We start from the raw sequence: 18482 nt of genomic DNA, 5'->3' as shown, positions 1-18482 counted from the left end.
AACATCACCCTGGCCAAAGAAACACTGGCCTCACTGCTAGACAAACCAGAGGTACAAACAGCTGACAGCACCAACTCCATCAGCAAGGACTGCATCTTCAAATTACTGGACCTGTCCCTCACAACTCACTTCACATTCAACAACAAGATATATAAACAAATCAATGGGACACTACATGGGATCACCAATATCTGGATTTACAACAGAGGCAGTTATGCAGAGGTTAGAATGAACAGCCTTCCCGCGATCCAACCTTAGCTTTGGGTCCACTAAGTGAATGACACATTTGTCATCACTAAACACGACAATTTAGAAGAGACCCACAAACACACAAACTACATTTTTACCGATATAAAGCTCACCAAAGAGGAAGAGAACAACGACCGACTCCCCTTCTTGGATGTCACGATAGAACGAAAAGCCAATAGAGAACTGCAGACCAGCGTTTACAGGAAAGCCACACACACAGACCAGATACTCAACTACAGGAGCAACCATCCCAACACCCACAAATGGAGCTGCATCTGGACGTTATTTAAATGAGTCACAACACACTGCAGCACCCAGGAACTATGAGAAGTCAAGTAGAAACACCTATACAATATATTCAGGGACAACAGTTACCCGATAACCGCAGTCCACCGATTCCCACACAACGGACTTAAACAGGAAGACACAACACACCCAGAAACTCTAACCACCCTACTGTACATCAAAGACATTTCAGAGATGCTGACCAGACTACTCCGGCCCCTAATTAGAACATAGAACAGTACAGCACAGAACAGGCCCTTCAGCCCACGATGTTGTGCCGACCGTTGATCCTCATGTATGCACCCTTAAATTCCTGTGACCATATGCATGTCCAGCAGTCTGTTAAATGTCCCCAATGACCTTGCTTCCACAACTGCTGCTGGCAACGCATTCCATGCTCTCTCAACTCTACTGGCCAAGGGACTCAACTACAACCACAGGGATGCCAAGACAGCAGACTTCCTAGCAGCACTAGAATGCACACTCAGGAACAATGGACTGACAGAGGAGACACAACAAACAGTGAGACAAACGGTCGTACCTATGATGATAAGAAAAAGACAAACACATAACCTCAACACCAAGGAGAGGGAAGCACTGAAAGCACTAAGAAACGATAAGAACATAATCATACTACCAGCAGATAAAGGCAGAATGACGGTCATCCTAGATAAATCAGATTACATCAAAAAAGCACAACAACTACTCGCAGATACCAACACCTACCAAATGAAGGATTCTGACCCCACACCACAACTCACCAATAGAATAAATAACACACTAAGGAATCTACAAAAAAACGGACAGATAACCAAAGCTGACCTGCAAAGAATGAAACCGGAAAGCAACAACACCCCCAGACTCTATGGACTACCCAAAGTACACAAACCAGACATCCCACTCAGACCCACAGTATCACTACCAGGGACACCAGCATACAAACTGGCCAAAGAACTACAACAGAAACTGAAACACCTGGTCAGCGGATCCAAACACTCCATACAATCAACACAGGAATTCTTGGACGTCATCAGGAATACACACATAGACAAAGAAGAAACCATGATCTCATTCGACGTGACGGCACTGTTCACTTCGATTGACAAAACCCTAGCCAGAGAAACAATAGCCAACCTACTGGACATATAGAACAGAAAACAGGAGGCGGAACCTATCAACAAAGACGGCATACTTAAACTACTGGACTTGTGCCTCACTACACACTTTACATTCAACAATCAGATATACGAACAAATCAACGGAACACCCATGGGATCACCAATCTCGGGACTCATAGCAGAGGCAGTTATGCAAAGGTTGGAACAAACAGCCCTACCACAAATTCAACCCAAACTCTGGGTCAGATATGTCGATGACACGTTCGTAATCATCAAAAACACGGAAATAGAAAAAACACACCGGATCATCAACGCCACGCTCACAGGTATCCGATTCACGAGAGAAGAAGAAAAGGATAGCCAACTCCCATTCCTAGACGTGATAGTACAGAGAACACCGAACGGAGAATTCACCACAAGGGTACACAGGAAAACAACACACACAGACCAAGTCCTAAACTATGAAAGTAACCACCCCAACACACACAAACGAAGCTGCATCAGGACACTATTCAAAAGAGCCACAACACACTGTAGTACACCAGAACTGCAAAAAGAGGAAGAGGAACACCTATACGAGGTATTCGCCAAAAACGGACACCCGCGCAACTTTATCAACAGATGCCTAAGAGACAGACCACGGAACGAGGACATGCCACAACCAAAAGGACTAGCCACACTACCATACATCAGGAGCGTTTCAGAACTGACAGCCAGACTACTGCGACCCTTAGGACTCATAACGGCACACAAACCAACAGCCACGCTCAGACAACAACTCATTAGAACAAAGGACCCGATACCCAACATGAGCAAAACTAATGTAGTTTACAAAATACCATGCAAGGACTGCACAAAACACTATATAGGACAAACAGGAAGACAGCTAACAATCCGCATACAATTTTTTTTTAAAGATATTTTTATTAGAAATTTAATATTTTGACAGATTTACAAAAATAAACAGAACTTTCAAGCACAAACATTAATATAAAAATAGATCTTAAATATATAATCATCAAAATTCAAAGGAATGATACTAAAGAAGAAAGAAAAACAATGAAACTCAGTTAACTACTAATCTAATCCACAATTATCCAGAGTGTATAGTTGAGTCACTTACATCCTTCAAACAAGAGAAAATGTTCTCTAATACACTCATAACAGTATAATAAAAAGGAAACTATTTCCAAACAATAAGAACAAAAAAAATAAAACATGTTTGAATGGAGATCCTCCCCCTTGTTCTCAGGGGGCCTTACTTCCTTTCTAAAGGTCCACCATATCCTCTCCCAAACAGTGTCCCACCCTTGACCCGGGCGCTCCTTAATAGGATTTAGATATAATACCGAGCTAGAGTTAACAGTGAGCGCCCCACCCCCACCCATACCTGAGTATATCTGATAGCATCAATGCCACGTACAAACACACATAACTATAAAATTACAACTCCAACAAATTACAGTTAAGTATAATAACATAAAATAGCAAGGGAAGACAACCCTGCTCCCAGAAGCAAAAGTAAAGTAGAGTAAAGTATCCACTTCTCCCCACGGAGTGTGGAAGAGGCAAGCCAACATAAATTGTCTCTTACGATTTATTTAAACGAGTCTAAAAGTTCCTTAGCCTCTTCTGGTGATCTAAAATTATACTCTGATCCTTCATGGTTAAAGCATAACGTCGCTGGGTAGCGTAAGGTGTATTGAATATTTAAGTTCCTTAGACATTTCTTCACCTCATCAAACGCCTTCCTCCTTCGTGCCAGAGCCGGGGAGAAGTCCTGAAATAACATAATCTTGGATCCTTCATGGATCATGGCTTTAGGATCCTTTCCAAGCTTTTTGGAGGCATCCAGGAGTATCTGCCTCTCCCTATAACTCTGCAGCCGGAACAGGACCGGGCGTGGGCGCTGGTTTGGGCCAGATCCGCGTACTGCGACCCGGTAGGCCCACTCCACCCTTACCCGATCAGTTTCAGCCCCCAGGTTTAAAAGCTGGGGCAGCCATCGCTCCAGAAATACTACTAACTGTCCCTTCTCTTCTTGTTCAGGGAGGCCCAGAAGACGGATATTCTTTCTCCGATTTCTATTATCCAGGTCATCCATGTAGATTTCAAAGGCCCGGACTCTCTGCTCAAGAGCTCGCACCTGTTCTGCAGCTGTTTGTGCTGCAGCCTCGGAGGTCGTGGCCTTTAGCTCCGCCCCCTTCACTCGGCCCTGTAATTCCTCAATAGCCTCGCTGTGCTTTTGTAACTTTTCTTCGAATGAGTTCCATCTCTGTCTGGATTCTGCAATGAAATTGACGAGTGTCGTTTCCAGCCTGGCAATCATCTCTTCAAGGCCTGTTTTTACATCAGCTGCAGCCGGAGGAGGAGAGGAGGGTGGGGGAGAGGTCTTTGTTTTCTGAGAGCTGCGGGATCCCTTTGGTTTACTCATTATCCACTTGATATTAAACTGCTTAAATATAATAGTAAGCAGCTAATTAAGGTTAGAAATTTTTTTTGGGTGGTTTGGTAAGTGTGGTGGGGTGAGTAACTCACTTTACCCAGGTTTTGGGAAGAGCTCTGTAAACTCAGACTTGCTGAGTCGCCGCCATCTTGGATCTCCAACAATCCGCATACATGAACATCAACTAACCACGAAACGACACGACCAGCTATCCCTAGTAGCCACACACGCAGACAACAAGCAACATGAATTTGACTGGGAAAACACTACTATCATAGGGCAAGCCAGACAGAGAACAGCCAGGGAATTCCTAGAGGCATGGCATTCATCCACAAACTCCATCAACAAACACATCGATCTGGACCCAATATACCAACCACTACAGCGGCCAGCTGAAACTGACACCCGGAAGCGGCAAGGACAGACCACTATAAATACTGGAAGAAACATCAAAGAAGCGCTTCGCAGGAGGCTCCAGAGCACTGATGATGTCGCCTAGCCAGGGGACGAAACGTTTGCAACAAGAACTTCCAGCTCGGCGAACAGAACCACAACAACGAGCACCTGAGCTACAAATCTTCGCACAAACCTTGATCTCTCAACTCTCTGTGTAAAGAACCCGCCTCTGACATCCCCTCTATACCTTCCTCCAACCAGCTTAAAACTATGATCCCTCGTGTTAGCCATTTCTGCCCTGGGAAATAGTCTCTGGCTATCGACTCTATCTGTGCCTCTCATTATCTTGTATACCCCAAATAGGTCCCCTCTCCTCCTCCTTTTCTGCAATGAAAACGTCCGAGCTCAGTCAACCTCTCTTCATAACCTTATGGAAGCTACCTTCTTCCTTTTGACAAGAAGCTTCACCGCTCTAGTCATCCAAGGTTCCTTTATCTTACCCCTTCTCGCCTGTCTCGGAATGACATATTTATTCATCACTCGCAACAACTGTTCCTTAAACAGTCTCCACATGTCTATAGTGCCTTTACCATGGAACAATTGCTGCCAGTCCATGCTTCCTAACTCATGTCTAATCGCATCATAGTTTCCTCTTCCCCAATTAAATATCCTCCCATTTTGCCTAATCCTCTCCTTCTCCATAGCTATGTAGAATGTGAGGCAGTTGTGGTCACTATCACCAAAATGCTCTCCCACCACAAGATCTGATACCTGCCCCGGCTCGTTTCCGAGTACCAAATCTAGAATGGCCTCTCCCCTCGTCGGCCTGTCAACGTACTTAGGAAATCCTCCTGAACACATCTTACAAAAACAGCTCCATTCAAATCTTCTGCTCAAAGGAGGTTCCAATCAATATTGGGAAAATTAAAGTCACCCATTACAACAACCCTACTACGTCCACACTTTTCCAAAATTAATTATCATGGTAGCCCAAAAACCTACCACCAAACTAAAACAAATACTAATGAATTTAAAGGATCCTGTACCCACAGCCAGCAGAACGAATCTAATATACAAAATACCCTGCAACAACTGTAACAAACATTATTTTGGACCGACGGGCAGGAAACTAGCCACCAGACTACATGAGCACCAATTAGCCACCAGAAGACATGACCGATTCTCATTGGTATCCATGCACATAGATGAAGAGGGACGCCAGTTCAACTGGGACAATGCATCCACCCTGGGACAGGCTAAACAAAGATACACGCAGGAATTCCTCAAGGCATGTTATTCAAACTGCAACTCCATTCCAAAACATGTCGATTTGGACCCCATTTACCAACTTCTCAGAAACCGACAGGTACACAATAAACCACGACAGGTAAGTAGCAAGTGATACAGAACATCAACGCTTCACCGGAGACTCACTGATGATACTACCTAGCATGGTAATGAAACACCTGAAAACAAACACACCAGCTCGGTGAGCAAACCTACCTGAGCTACAAATCTTCTCCAAAATCTCAAACACCTCTGTAATATTTTATTGTTTGTAGGTATTTCTTTCCACGGCAGCTGTTAATAAGACACTTCTGGAACCTCGAACAGCAGAAGGAGTACATGGAAATCTACCACTCCATACGGGCTGAGGTTTACCCAAATGCTGTGAAGAATTTGATCAAAGCAGTGTCAAGATTTCCAGACAAAAGACTGAAAAACCAACTATTGCAGCTTGGCACTAAAGTAGGTACACAAATATGTTACGTTAGGGAATGAGTAATTCCCAAGTTTATTACTTTGAGAAGTGCATTTGCTGAATGTTGTGCCACATTGATGTACGAACAAGCTATACTATGGAGTAAGGCTGTGAGCCGAGGGCGTGGAGAGATCAATGGGATGGGGGGGTTGGGGAGGTGGGGCTGGGGGGGAAGGTAACTGAGACTGCGATCGGTAGACGGAGTTGGGGGTAATGGTATTAGGTCAGAGAGAAGGCTGGAATGGATAGGTGGGAAGGAAGATGGACAGGTTGGGGTGGTCGTGAGGGCAGTGCTGAGTTGCAAGGTTGGAACTGGAATAAGGTGGGGGAGGGGAAATGAGGAAACTGGTGAAGTCCATGTTGATGCCATGGGGTTGGAGGGTCCCAAGGCATAAGATGAGGCATTCTTCCTCCAGGTGTCGGGTGGTTAGGGAGTGGCGATGGAGGAGGCCCAGGACCTGTATGTCCTTGGCGGAGTGGGAGGGGGAGTTGAAGTGCTCGGCCACGGTGCGGTGGAGTTGGTTGGTGCATGTGGCCTGGAGATATTCTCTGAAACACTGTCCAAGTAGGCATCCAGTCTCCCCAACGTAGAGGAGACCACATCAGGGGCAACGAATACAATTAATGACATGTGGAAGTGCAGGTAAAAATCTGATGGTTGTGGAAGGCTGTTTTGGGGGCTTGGATGGAGGTGTGGGCGCAGGTTTTGAAATTCCTGCAGTGGCGGGGGAAGGTGCTGGGAGGGGAGGGTGGGTTGGACCTGACGAGGTAGTCGTGGAGGGAATGGTCTTTACAGAAAGCGGATAGGGGTGGGGAGGGAAATGTATCTCTGGTGGTGGGGTCTGTTTATAGGTGGCAGAAATGACGGAGAATGATGCCATGGATGTGGAGGTTGGTGGGATGGAAGGTGAGGAACAAGGGGGATCTATCCTTGTTGCGGTTGGAGGGGTGGGGTTCAAGGGCGGAGGTGCGGGACGTGGAGGAGATGCTTTGGAAGGAGTCTTCAACCACGTGGGAGGAGACATTGCGGTCTTCTGCCTCCGGACCCTCCAACCCCATGGCATCAATGTGGATTACATCAGTTTCCTCATTTCCCCTCACCCCACCTTATCCCAGTTCCAACCTTCCAACCCGACACCGCCCTCACAGCCAGCGGTGTCACTTATCCAACACCTACCTGTCCATCTTCCTTCCCACCTATCCACTCCACTCTCCTCTCCGACCTATCACCATTACCCCCACCTCCATCTCTCCACCCTCTCGGCTCTCAGCCTCATTCCTGATGAAGGGCTTTTGCCCGAAACGCACTTCTTCTGATCCTCAGATGCTGCCTGACCGGTTGTGCTTTTCCAGCACCACAATCTCGACTCTGATCTCCAGCATCAGCAGTCCACACTTTCATCTATACTATGGAGTAGTAAGGTGCAGGTTTGTGACTGATTATCTGAATGTTGTCTTTCCAAGAAGGTGAGGAAGAAAAAGTGAACAAATAAACCTCGGCTTTTTCAAAGCTCCTAACAACCATTAGTGCGCTAGGTAGAAGCCACAAGACAACTCACTTACCTAACATCTTAATTAACAGATAGAACTAGAAGACCTAAAGTAAAAGGGGAAAGAGAATGGATACGAGTGTGCCATGATGACAGGTGGAGGGTTATTTTGTAAGTTGGGATGTAGTGATTGTAACAAAGTCAGCCAGGTGGACCTCATGGAATAGGAGTTCCCTGATTGGGGCTGTTAACCTGGTCCAATCAGGGAGTCCTGCTGACAGATATAAACGGGAGTCATAATCGGGACGGGCTGTCCAAGAGGTGGTCGAAAGGTGTCAGAGCAGCCGAGAGCCAGAAGGCGCGTAGGGGCGGTCTGAGATCCGGAAGGCTTGTGGGCTACCCTACACGCTGTCGTCCGAAGGAAGGGGACGGGCTGCCCTAGAGGTGGCCGAAAGGTGTGCCAGGATAGCCCACTGGTCAGAGGTGCATTGGGGTGGGTGAGAGCCAGACGTAGGGGCAGACCGAGAGCCAGAAGGCGGGTAGCCGTCCTCAGCGCTGTCACCCCGGGCAGGTACTGGGGTGGGCTGCCCCAGAGGTGGTCGAAAGGTGATGAGGGTGGTTAGTGAAGCTGGAAGGTGGGTAGGCCGTCCAAACCGCTGTCACCCCGGGCGGGTACTGGAGCGGGCTGTCCTAGAGGTGGTCGAAAGGTGTGTGAGGGCGGACCGAGAACTGGAAGGGGCACAGGGTGGACCGAGAGCCGGAAGGTGGGTAGGGGCAGGCTGCCTTAGAGTGGTTGGAAGGTGGGAGGGGTGGAGGCTTGCTGGGTCTGTATTGTCTGCACTTCTGTGTATAACAGTATTGTTTAATGTACAAATGTTGTCACTGTCTTATGTGGAACTGGGATTTGAGGTTTGTCCTCATCTCCCTGTAAAATGGTGGAATGGTAGGGTTTGGGGCCTAGCTTTGCTGCTCCTCTCCCTTGTAAAATTGCTGTCTCTTGTACAGCTGTAAATGGTTTTTTGTAAACTGTTCTGTAATTTGTTTAATAAAATAAAATATAACCAGGAGATTCAGAGTCTCCTCAGTTTAGGGAAAAACAAAACGGGAGTCATAGAGGTCCTGTTCGCTCTGAGAGCTGGCTGTGAGGAACATGGACCAGTGTCAAGCACATGTAAATAAAGGATGATGGGATACTAGCTTCTGTGGTGTTTTTTCAGGTGAGAATGATTTTCAATAACATTTGACACATAACAAAAGTAGAACACTTAAAGGGAAAGCACCGAAATATAAGAAAAGGCACTTAACCTTGAAAGACTAGATAGTCACAACATTAAGGACATGCTGGATGTATGTGACATACAAGACATCTAAGTGTAGATTTGAAAGCTGTCTCAAACAAAGATCACAGGTAGTTGGTATAGGAAATAGATATGTCAAATGGGATTGCTGTTTTCAATTTAGGAGTTAGAAGAGAAAAACAACAAAAGTTCTACTCTACAGTGAACCCATGTTTAACCTGATCCTTGATCACAGGGGACAATAGTTCTGACTTTAAGCAATGGCATCCTTTTGAGACGTAAAGGTTCAGTTGAGAGTTACAAGCTAGCTAGGAAAGACCTAAAGAGAGAGCTAAGAAGAGCCAAAGGGAACATGAGAAGTCATTGGCAGATATGATCAAGGAAAACCCTAAAGCTTTCTATAGGTATATCAGGAATAAAAGAATGACTTGACTAAGTTTAGTGCCAATCAAGGATAGTAATGGGAAGTTGTGTGTGGAGTCCAAGGAGATAGGAGAAGCGCTAAATGAATATTTTTCGTCTGTATTCACACTGGTAAAAGACAATGTTGTTGAAGAGAATACAGAGATATAAGCTATTAGACTAGACAGGATTGAGGTTCACAAGGAGGAGTTGTTAGCAATTCTGGAGAGTGTGAAAATAGATATGTTCCCTGGGCTGGATGGGATTTATCTTAGGATTCTTTGGGAAACCAGGGAGGAGATTGTAGAGCCTTTGGTTTTGATCTTTATGTCGTCATTGTCTACAGGAATAATGCCAGAAGACTGGAGGATAGCAAATGTCCTCCCTTTGCTCAAGAAGGGGAGGAGAGACAATCCTGGTAATTATAAACCAGTGAGCCTTACTTCAGTTGTGGATAAAGTGTTGGAAAAGGTTAGAAGAGATGAGATTTATAATCATCTAGAGAGGAATAAGTTGATTAGGGATAGTCAACACAATTCTGCGAAGGGTAAGTTGGGCCTCACAAGTCTTATTGAGCTCTTTGAGAAGGTGACCAAGCAGGTGGATGAGGGTAAAGCAGTTGATGTGATATGGATTTCAGTGAGGTGTTTGATAAAGTTTTCCACGGTAGGCTATTGCACAAAATACATGGGAGGCATGGGATTGAGGGTGATTTAGCAGTTTGTATCAGAAATTGGCTAGCTGAAAGAAGACAAGGTGATGGTTGATGGGAAATGTTCATCCTGGAGTTCAGTTACTAGTGGTGTACTGCAAGGATCTGTTTTGGGGCCACTGCTGTTTGTCATTTTTATAAATGTCCTGGATAAGGGCATAGAAGGATGGGGTAGTAAATTTGCGGATGACACGAAGGTTGGTGGAGTTATGGATAGTGCCAAAGGATGTTGCCGGCTTTAGAGGGACATAGATAAGCTGCAGAGCTGGGCTGAGAGGTGGCAAAAGGAGTTTAATGTGGAAAAGTGTGAGGTATTTCACTTTGGGATGAGGAACAGGAATAAAGAGTGCTGGGCTAATGCTAAGATTCTTGACAGTGTAGATGAACTGAGAGATCTCGATGTCCATATACACAGATCCCTGAAAGTTCCCACCCAGGTTGATCAGGTTATTAAGAAGACATATTGGTGTGTTAAGTTTTTATAAGTAGAGGGATTGAGTTTCAAAGCCATGAGGTCATGCTGCATCTGTACAAAACTCTGGTGTGGCCGCACTTGGAGTATTGCGTACAGTTCTGGTCACCGCATTATAAGAAAGATGTTGAAGCTTTGGAAAGGGTTCAGAGGTGATTTACTAGGATGTTGCCTGCTATGGAGGGAAGGTCTTCTAAGGAAAGGCTGAGGGAATTGAGGCTGTTTTCATTCCAGAAAAGAAGGTTGAGAGGTGACTTAATTGAGACATACAAGATAATCAGAGGGTTAGATAGGGTAGATAGTGAAAGCCTTTTTCCGAGGATGGTGATGTCTAGCATGAGAGCATAGCTTTAAATTGAAGGGTGATAGATATAGGACAGATTCAGAGGTAGTTTCTTTACTCAGTAGTAGGGGCATGGAACATCCTGCCTGCAACAGTAGCAGACTTGCCAACTTAAAGGGCATTTAAATGGTCATTGACTAAACATATGGATGAAAATGGAATAGTGTAGGTTAGATAGGCTTCAGATTGGTTTCACAGGTCGATGCAACATCAAGGGCCGAAGGGCCTGTACTGCGCTGTAATATTCTATGTTCATCTTATTCAGAAGAAAAGAATCCTCCACCCTGTAAAATAAAATTTTAATTATTTAATTCTTAACATATCTGCTAAATTAGATATATCAGCTTATTGGGTACTGTCGGTGAGTTGCTGCTTTTTAAATCATTTATTCTCCTGAAAGTTTAATTGTTTTTTGATCTAATTGATGACTCTGCTGAGGCAAACAACCTAGCTTTTGACACTGAATACATTATTTACTTAATTCTGATGTAGGAAGCTGATTTTATTTTGACTGTCATTACATTTACATTTTTTCATATTGTTCTGTATTTAATTGAAGGTTCAGGAAGGTATCCACCCAGAAATCTCCAAGCTGTATTTGGTGGCAAAGCCTTTCTCGGGGCGTCCATTAGAAATACGATACATGAATGCACGCCAGACGGTGAGCAATTGGCTGAAACCTTCTAAGAAGTCTATTTCTGTGAACGAGTAAGCAGGTTTAATTAATGACACAGCTTAATGGAACTCTGCCATGCTATGTTTTCAATGTTTTTGTTGAGATAGTGGAGTAATTTGTTGGGCATTTTTGTGAAGTGAAATTTCATGGCTAGTTTTCTTTCAACAATATTTAAGTCCCATTTGAAATGAAAGGAATAGAGGAAATGTTTATACCCATTTGCTTGTTTTCCCCCTCTTTCAACTGCTGTTATGTTCTAAGAAAACCTTGAGCAAGGTGATGTTTCTGACTCCACACTTGCCTACCTTCATCATGCGCCATCGCCTCCGGAGCCACATAATGGAGATTCATCATTTGGACCAAGCTCTCAATGTCTTCGGTGTTCACAACCTGTCAGAGGATGAACTGAGGACTGTGAGTAAAAAAGAATTGATGTTGTGTAGTTTACATAACAACAACAACTTGCATTCATTTAATGCCTTTAACAGAAGTTTATTCCAATGAAAATAGAGGCCAAAACAAAGAAGGCAAAGAAGAGTAGTTTCTAGAAAGGAATTCAGCTACTTAGGGCCTGGATGGCAGAAGGCACAGCCACCAGTGATGGGGCGAAAGAATTGGAGGAGTGCAGATTTCTTCGGTTGTGGGGTGGGAGTAATATAGAGACAGGAAATTGATTTTGACCGGGTTGACCTGCCAGTGAAGTGCACTGGCCAATCATCCATATGCACAGTGAAAGGGTGGCCATTATTCTGAGGCACTGGTCCCCTTTAATATCAGGCAAGCATGTTGTGGGGCACTAAACAAACATCCCAGTACAGCTTGCAAAATCATACAGTGCTGGCCACTAACAATGTTAAGGATGGCATGTAGGTTCCAGTGCAGTAAAAACCTACATTGTTTTTGTCGGACCATAAGAAATACTTTGAATTAGAAGCAGATAGTATTGTCTTGTCATTTGGAAAATAACATGTACTTTAGGTGAGGTTGGAGGGGCCTGAATGGGAGAAATACTTTTTTACATCTTGAACCCATTGTCTCAAAGTGACCTTGTGAATGGATTTTGTTTATAATATCCCAGTGTGTCCTTTTCAAATTTGTGCTTGGGTGACATAATGCAGAGAGAATGTAAATGTGGATAGTGTCATTAAAAGAGTTGTTTATTAGCTAGGGTTTTCTTTCATTTCTCCACCATGCTAATGATACATTACTAACATTGTGAACTTAATTGTTACTCTGTTGAATAAACAGACCATTATCATCAGATGCATGTGTGGAGCTGGTGTTTTGAGCCTAGCCTGTCTGAACTTGGTGAATGCAAGTCTTGAACAGATTCAGCTATTTGGCGTTCAGATGTGGAAACCACTGCTGGGCTTGACTTGAATCAGTCGGTGATGAGCGGAATATTGTGCTGTTTTTATCCATGTTTTCATGTATTAACCTTCTGATGTCTTCTTCAATGAAATGTTATTGTTACAAATATAAATATGTCCATCACTGGACTAGGAAATCTTGTCCAACATTTTACCCGATACCTTCAGCTTGACATTTTGTTTCTCATATAGCTCTTTTAAAAATCAACCTTAGTTTTTCAGGGATCAAAAGTCATTGGCTGTCCACCCACTCCCACCCATACACACTCAATAAAGAAGTTTCATTGGGTAGGAGAAGCTATCCAAAAAGCTCTGTTGTGAATCTGCTTAGCTATCAAGAACTGCTTAAAATGATGCCTTATTAACATCACCCAATCGTTTCCCTGTGAAGGCACAACCACAACTGAAGGTGAACCTATCCAACTGCAGCTAACCATCCCTCATTAGGATACACTCATCTGTATAATAGCAACAGTCTGGAAACAATTAGCTGATCCATGTATAGGTTCCGATGGCAGCCCACAGTATGCAAACCCCTGCAAATACTGCTTTTTAAAAAGTTGACAACTTAAACTTTCGCCCAAAACATTGGTGTCTCAGATTTGACTTTTATACAGATATGTATGCAAATTGCAAAAAAAAAAGTTTCATATTATTTTATATTATTTGTTTCTGCATTTGTCTCTGTGAGTGTGGTTTGTCTGATCATTGTTTTGTGGTTCTGATTTCAAGGCATGTTATATAAGAGGTCTGAACTCGGTGCACCTGAATGCAGCAGAGTGTAAGGAATGGTTAACCAAATGGGTGCAACTTTCTAAGAAGTTAAAAGGTAAAAGTTTACAGAGCAAGTGCCTCTTATTACTGATAATATAATGGCTGTTTTTTGGGTCACTATAAAATCATAGACTTTTAAAATGCAGGAAGGTGGCTGGCTCTTTGAAAGTATTATCACTAAATCTGTTTCTCATACCCTTTGGAAATTTTTGCCTCCCATTTATTCAGCCATTCTATTTTCACAACCGTTTCCAATGCGGAATTCCCTGAACTAACAGCGGTTTGCATGATTCCATATAATTAACTAAGACACCGTGGTGAATAGATGCTTTGGGCATCTACGTTATCTTTTCTTGGATATGGTAATTCATGAATAGCAAGTGAAGACCAAGCCTTTCCCCACAGGAAAGGAAATTAAGAAACGGATATCCTCCGTCTGCTCTCAACTCCAGAAACAGGGAGACGGTCGCATGCCGAGCTAATCTATGAGAATGGATAGAAATGCCTGAGGTAGACACACCTAATGAAACTGTCTTAGGCCAAATGCAAAAGCTAATTTTTGCTTCCACAGTGGCATGAATGAACAAGTGGTCTGTTTTGGTGTTTGATGGTCTGTTTTTGGGTTGATTATAATCCCTACAATGCAAAAAGAGGCCATTTGGCCCACTCGGACCCAATCCCCCATCCTATCCCCATCACCTTGCGTTTACAATAGTTTATCCAAATATCCTACATATCTCTGAACACTGTGCAATTTAACACAGCCAATCCACCTAACCTGCACACCTGTTGGACTGTGGGATGAAACTGGAATACCCAGAGGAAACCCAGCAGATAGGAGTTTAATTTAGATAAATGCGAGGTGCTGCATTTTGAGAAAGCAAATCTTAACAGGACTTATATACTTAATGGTAAGGTCCTAGGGTGTGTTATTGAACAAAGAGACCTTGAAAGTGGAGTCGCAGGTAGATAGGATAGTGAAGAAGGCATTTGGTATGCTTTCTTTTATTGGTCAGAGTACTGAGTACAGGAGTTTAGGAGGTCATGTTGCAGCTGCACAGGACATTGGTTAGGCCACTGTTTGAATATTGCGTGCAATTTTGGTCTTCTTCCTATCAGAAGGATGTTGTGAAACTTGAAAGGGTTCAGAAAATGTTGACAAGGATGTTGCTAGGGTTGGAGGATTTAAGCTATAGGGAGAGGCTGGTGCTGTGAGGCAGCAGTGCTAACCACTGAGTCATCATGCTGTCCTAATAAAGAATAAACCTTGACACTAGGAAAACTTCCTCCTTCTCTTCAAATAGTGCCATGGCAATGAAACACATGGCCTTTGATTTAATGTCTCATAATATGATAGTATAGCACTCCCTCACTACTGTACTGGAATGTCAACCAGATTTTTTGTTTTATCTGCAGTGGGCCGAATTTTCCAAATGACCACCCTTCTAATATTCATTTCTCTTTCTCACTGTAGAATCAATAGGGATAATTTATCCTCATTGCTTTTCTGAACCATTTATTGCAATCAGTGTCGAGCTTATTCAGTCTATGCTTGCCATTTCCAAGTATACACTTACATTGCTTGGACAGTATTATATCTTTATAGGTGTTCCATTTGTAGTGTTTTAAATTTCTGTAATTTTTTAAAAGCTCTTTCTCTATTTCTTTGAGGTTAGACTTTTTAAAGAGAAAGGAGAGAGAAAAGGTCAGACTCACTGTTTAATAGAGTGGTAAAGATTTTTCCCATTTGTGCTATTGGTGAAAATTCTACTTCGCCCTGTTTGGAGAGTCACAGGTTTCTGAAAAGATAAAACTGTAAGAGCTTTGGTCTGGGTAGGAGTCACATTTTTACATAGCTAGGTTTTTTTTGTAATAGTGGTAAATACATGAAAACATCTACCAGTTGTAAATTTTTTTTTTAAAAACTGAAATACTTTCTGATTTCAGATTCTGAAGCCTCGCTGCTGTTACATAGCATGGTGTTACTTTCCATAAATTACCACAATTCCAGAAAAAGCAAGTAAGCCTTAGATGGGCAATTCCAGTTTTGCATTTGTTTACTTAAGACATCTGTGTTGTGTTGACAACGTACTATTCCTACATTACTGCAAGAATGAGACTCCAGAATTCAAAAGATTGTCATAGCTCGCCTCTTATTGTGTAATGATTGTGTTTTGGAGGCAGATTTCCCCTAATGAAATTCAATGCATTTATCTGAGTGAGAAAGAAAAATATGTATTCCATCGTTTACTTAAAAGCACACACATGAATTAATTTAAAAGAAACAATGCTTTTGGACCAGTACTTTTATAGCTTACTGCAGTGGGAGATCATTTTTGATATGTTTGCAGTCAAGTCATGTGCAGATTTTTGATTGTTGGAAGATTTGACCAGTAGTAAAGGGACACTTAAAATTGCTATTAAAATAAGAGGTTAATATAATGTCATAAGTTATGTGCAAATGCCTTAGCAACTTCAGACAAAGCCAAGTGTGTGATCAAATGCAGCAATGTTGCAGTCAAAGCTGCACTGCTCCTTCCTTTGCTTTGTGGTAAAGGCATTTCACTGTCTGGCTCATTATTCAAATGCTTTGAAACTTGGCCTATATAAACAACGTCTTTTTTTTAAAAAAGTCACTGAATACTTCCTCAAATTTTCCCCATTTCACTTTTCACTTAATGCAGCTATTGATTTTGCAGTTGAAATATAGAGGGGCATGGAAAATTCACCTTTTGCATAGTAGATGGAACTCATGACCAACCTAATGCTTATGATTCATGCTCCAATGTTCAAGATATTCAGGTCAATCATACCAAAACTAAAGCAAAATATTGCAGATGCTGGAAATCTGAAATAAAACCAAATTCTGAAAAGACTCAAACGCTTAAGAATGAGAAATAGAGTTAACGTTTCAGATCATTGACCTTTTGTCAGAATTCTGCTGGCCAAACACATTGAAGTACCTGATGTCAAGTGGGGCTAGATCTACTGTTTTAAGTGTATTTATGGCACTCTGATATTTCATTAATGGCCATATAAATTGGTGTTAGTGCATTTTTGGAGAGTATTTTTGCATTTGCTGAATGCTTTAAGCTTGTAGCTACCTGTATAATCAAATAGAATGTCATGTCTTTGTCAAAACTGCTGGCTCAGTTTACTGAGGGATTGTTATAAGACGCTGATTTGAATATTTATCTCAACTCAAAGGGAAGAAAGTGATGTTTACTTAATTATCTGCTGCCCACGTTAATTCCTCTGCCAATAATAGCCAACAAGAGTGAGTGCAAATTAGTGGAGCTTCTACACTGTCTTACTTGAAGTATTGCTGCCTACTATATGCCCATATTGTTTTGATTTTATCTTATTTTTTAAAAATATCATTAGTCCCAGTTTCTGTTTCACACTGCACCTTGTGATGTAGTTCCACCGCACCAGTACACTGTCACCTGAGCAATGAGTTTTGCTATTCAAAATATATGGTTGCTTCATGACACTAAAGTAGAAGCACTGATACCAAGAATTCAATAGGAGTCGTCTACCAGAGCTTGAATATTGTACAGGGTCATTTTTCTTAAATTCAAAATTCTGACTCTGCTACACTGTAGAATCCTGGATCATTGTTGCTGTTTATGCAACTCAAGTTAGGTTTACTCCTCCTACTTTCCACCTCAATCTTTATGCTGCAATGCTGTGTGATGTGTTTAGAGTACCTTAGGTACAGAGGAGTGGAGCTTGAAATATTTCTTTCAAAGTTGGACAGAAGATGATATAGGTGGTTTTCATCTTAAGCATTCAGCCAGTGGCTGAATGGATTGCCTTGCAAAACATCTATCCAATTGAGAGTGAAGATGAAAAGAACCTTCCAAGCTCTGTCCTTTCCAAACAAGGGCAGCAAGTTGACATCTGAAACTGTGCCATTTATTAACACAAGTGAACAACTTGAATCGTTTTGTGAATTTCGAGTTTAGATTTCCCAAACAGTGAGCATGAACTAACATTACTCATGCATGCCTAAGCAGGCATTTGAATTAATAGCACCTACCTTGCACTGATAACCTGCTTATATGTTCCAGTACTACTGATTGTTTCTTTGGAATTGCACATCGCATAAGACATTTTAAAAAAAAGTTTACTTGAATTTTTTTTTAATGTGAAGATGGATACCTTCATGTCATAAGTATTTTTATTCAGAGATGTACTGTGAGTGGATATGTGTTTGGAATGCTAATGAGGTTTGTGCATAAAATGGCCTCTGTTTTGGCTAATGTCAATGTGGAAAAATATATGCCTGGTATGTCAATAAAACTATTTTGTGTTCTTTTTGACTTGTTTCTTAGTACCAGCACTGGTTGTGCTGTTTATTGACCAGTGCACTAGGCCTAAAGCCTGAGAGGCTGTTATATTTTGAGTGAATTAGATTTTCCAATATAATATTTACCACATCCAAAAGTGAGCTCCCTCTGAATGTCAACAATGGACTGTAGTGCCTTAGAATGTGCCTCTCAGACAGATAATCAGACAAGACAGACAGTGAACTAAAGGAGATATTAGGAAGGGTTGACTCAAAAGATGGGTTTTTAAAGGGGGAGAGAGAGAAATATCAAGGTTTGAAGAGGTGTGGTGAATAAAGTTAGTATGGTTTTGTGAAAGGGAAATCCTAACCAATTTATTGGAATTCTTTGAAGGAGT

At 42.4% G+C, this 18482-nt stretch overlaps 1 protein-coding gene across 1 annotated transcript in view; it reads left to right on the top strand.

Moving 5' to 3' along the window:
• The window catches only part of letmd1 (LETM1 domain containing 1), a 44365-nt gene extending 26280 nt beyond the window's left edge, over positions 1-18085 (top strand). Inside the window, exons 6-10 of the mRNA XM_060820974.1 lie at positions 6057-6243; positions 11533-11634; positions 11911-12063; positions 13752-13848; positions 15741-18085. Coding sequence (XP_060676957.1) covers positions 6057-6243; positions 11533-11634; positions 11911-12063; positions 13752-13848; positions 15741-15817 — 616 coding nt within the window. The 3' untranslated portion in view covers positions 15818-18085. The remainder of the gene's footprint in view (positions 1-6056; positions 6244-11532; positions 11635-11910; positions 12064-13751; positions 13849-15740) is intronic.
• The last annotated feature ends 397 nt before the right edge of the window (positions 18086-18482 follow it).

The sequence above is a fragment of the Hemiscyllium ocellatum genome, chromosome X (genome assembly GCF_020745735.1).
Source record: "Hemiscyllium ocellatum isolate sHemOce1 chromosome X, sHemOce1.pat.X.cur, whole genome shotgun sequence".
In the NCBI taxonomy this organism is placed as follows: Eukaryota; Metazoa; Chordata; class Chondrichthyes; order Orectolobiformes; family Hemiscylliidae; genus Hemiscyllium; species Hemiscyllium ocellatum.
Note: the sequence above shows the minus strand (reverse complement) of the source record. Positions and strands in the feature narration are given on the sequence as shown.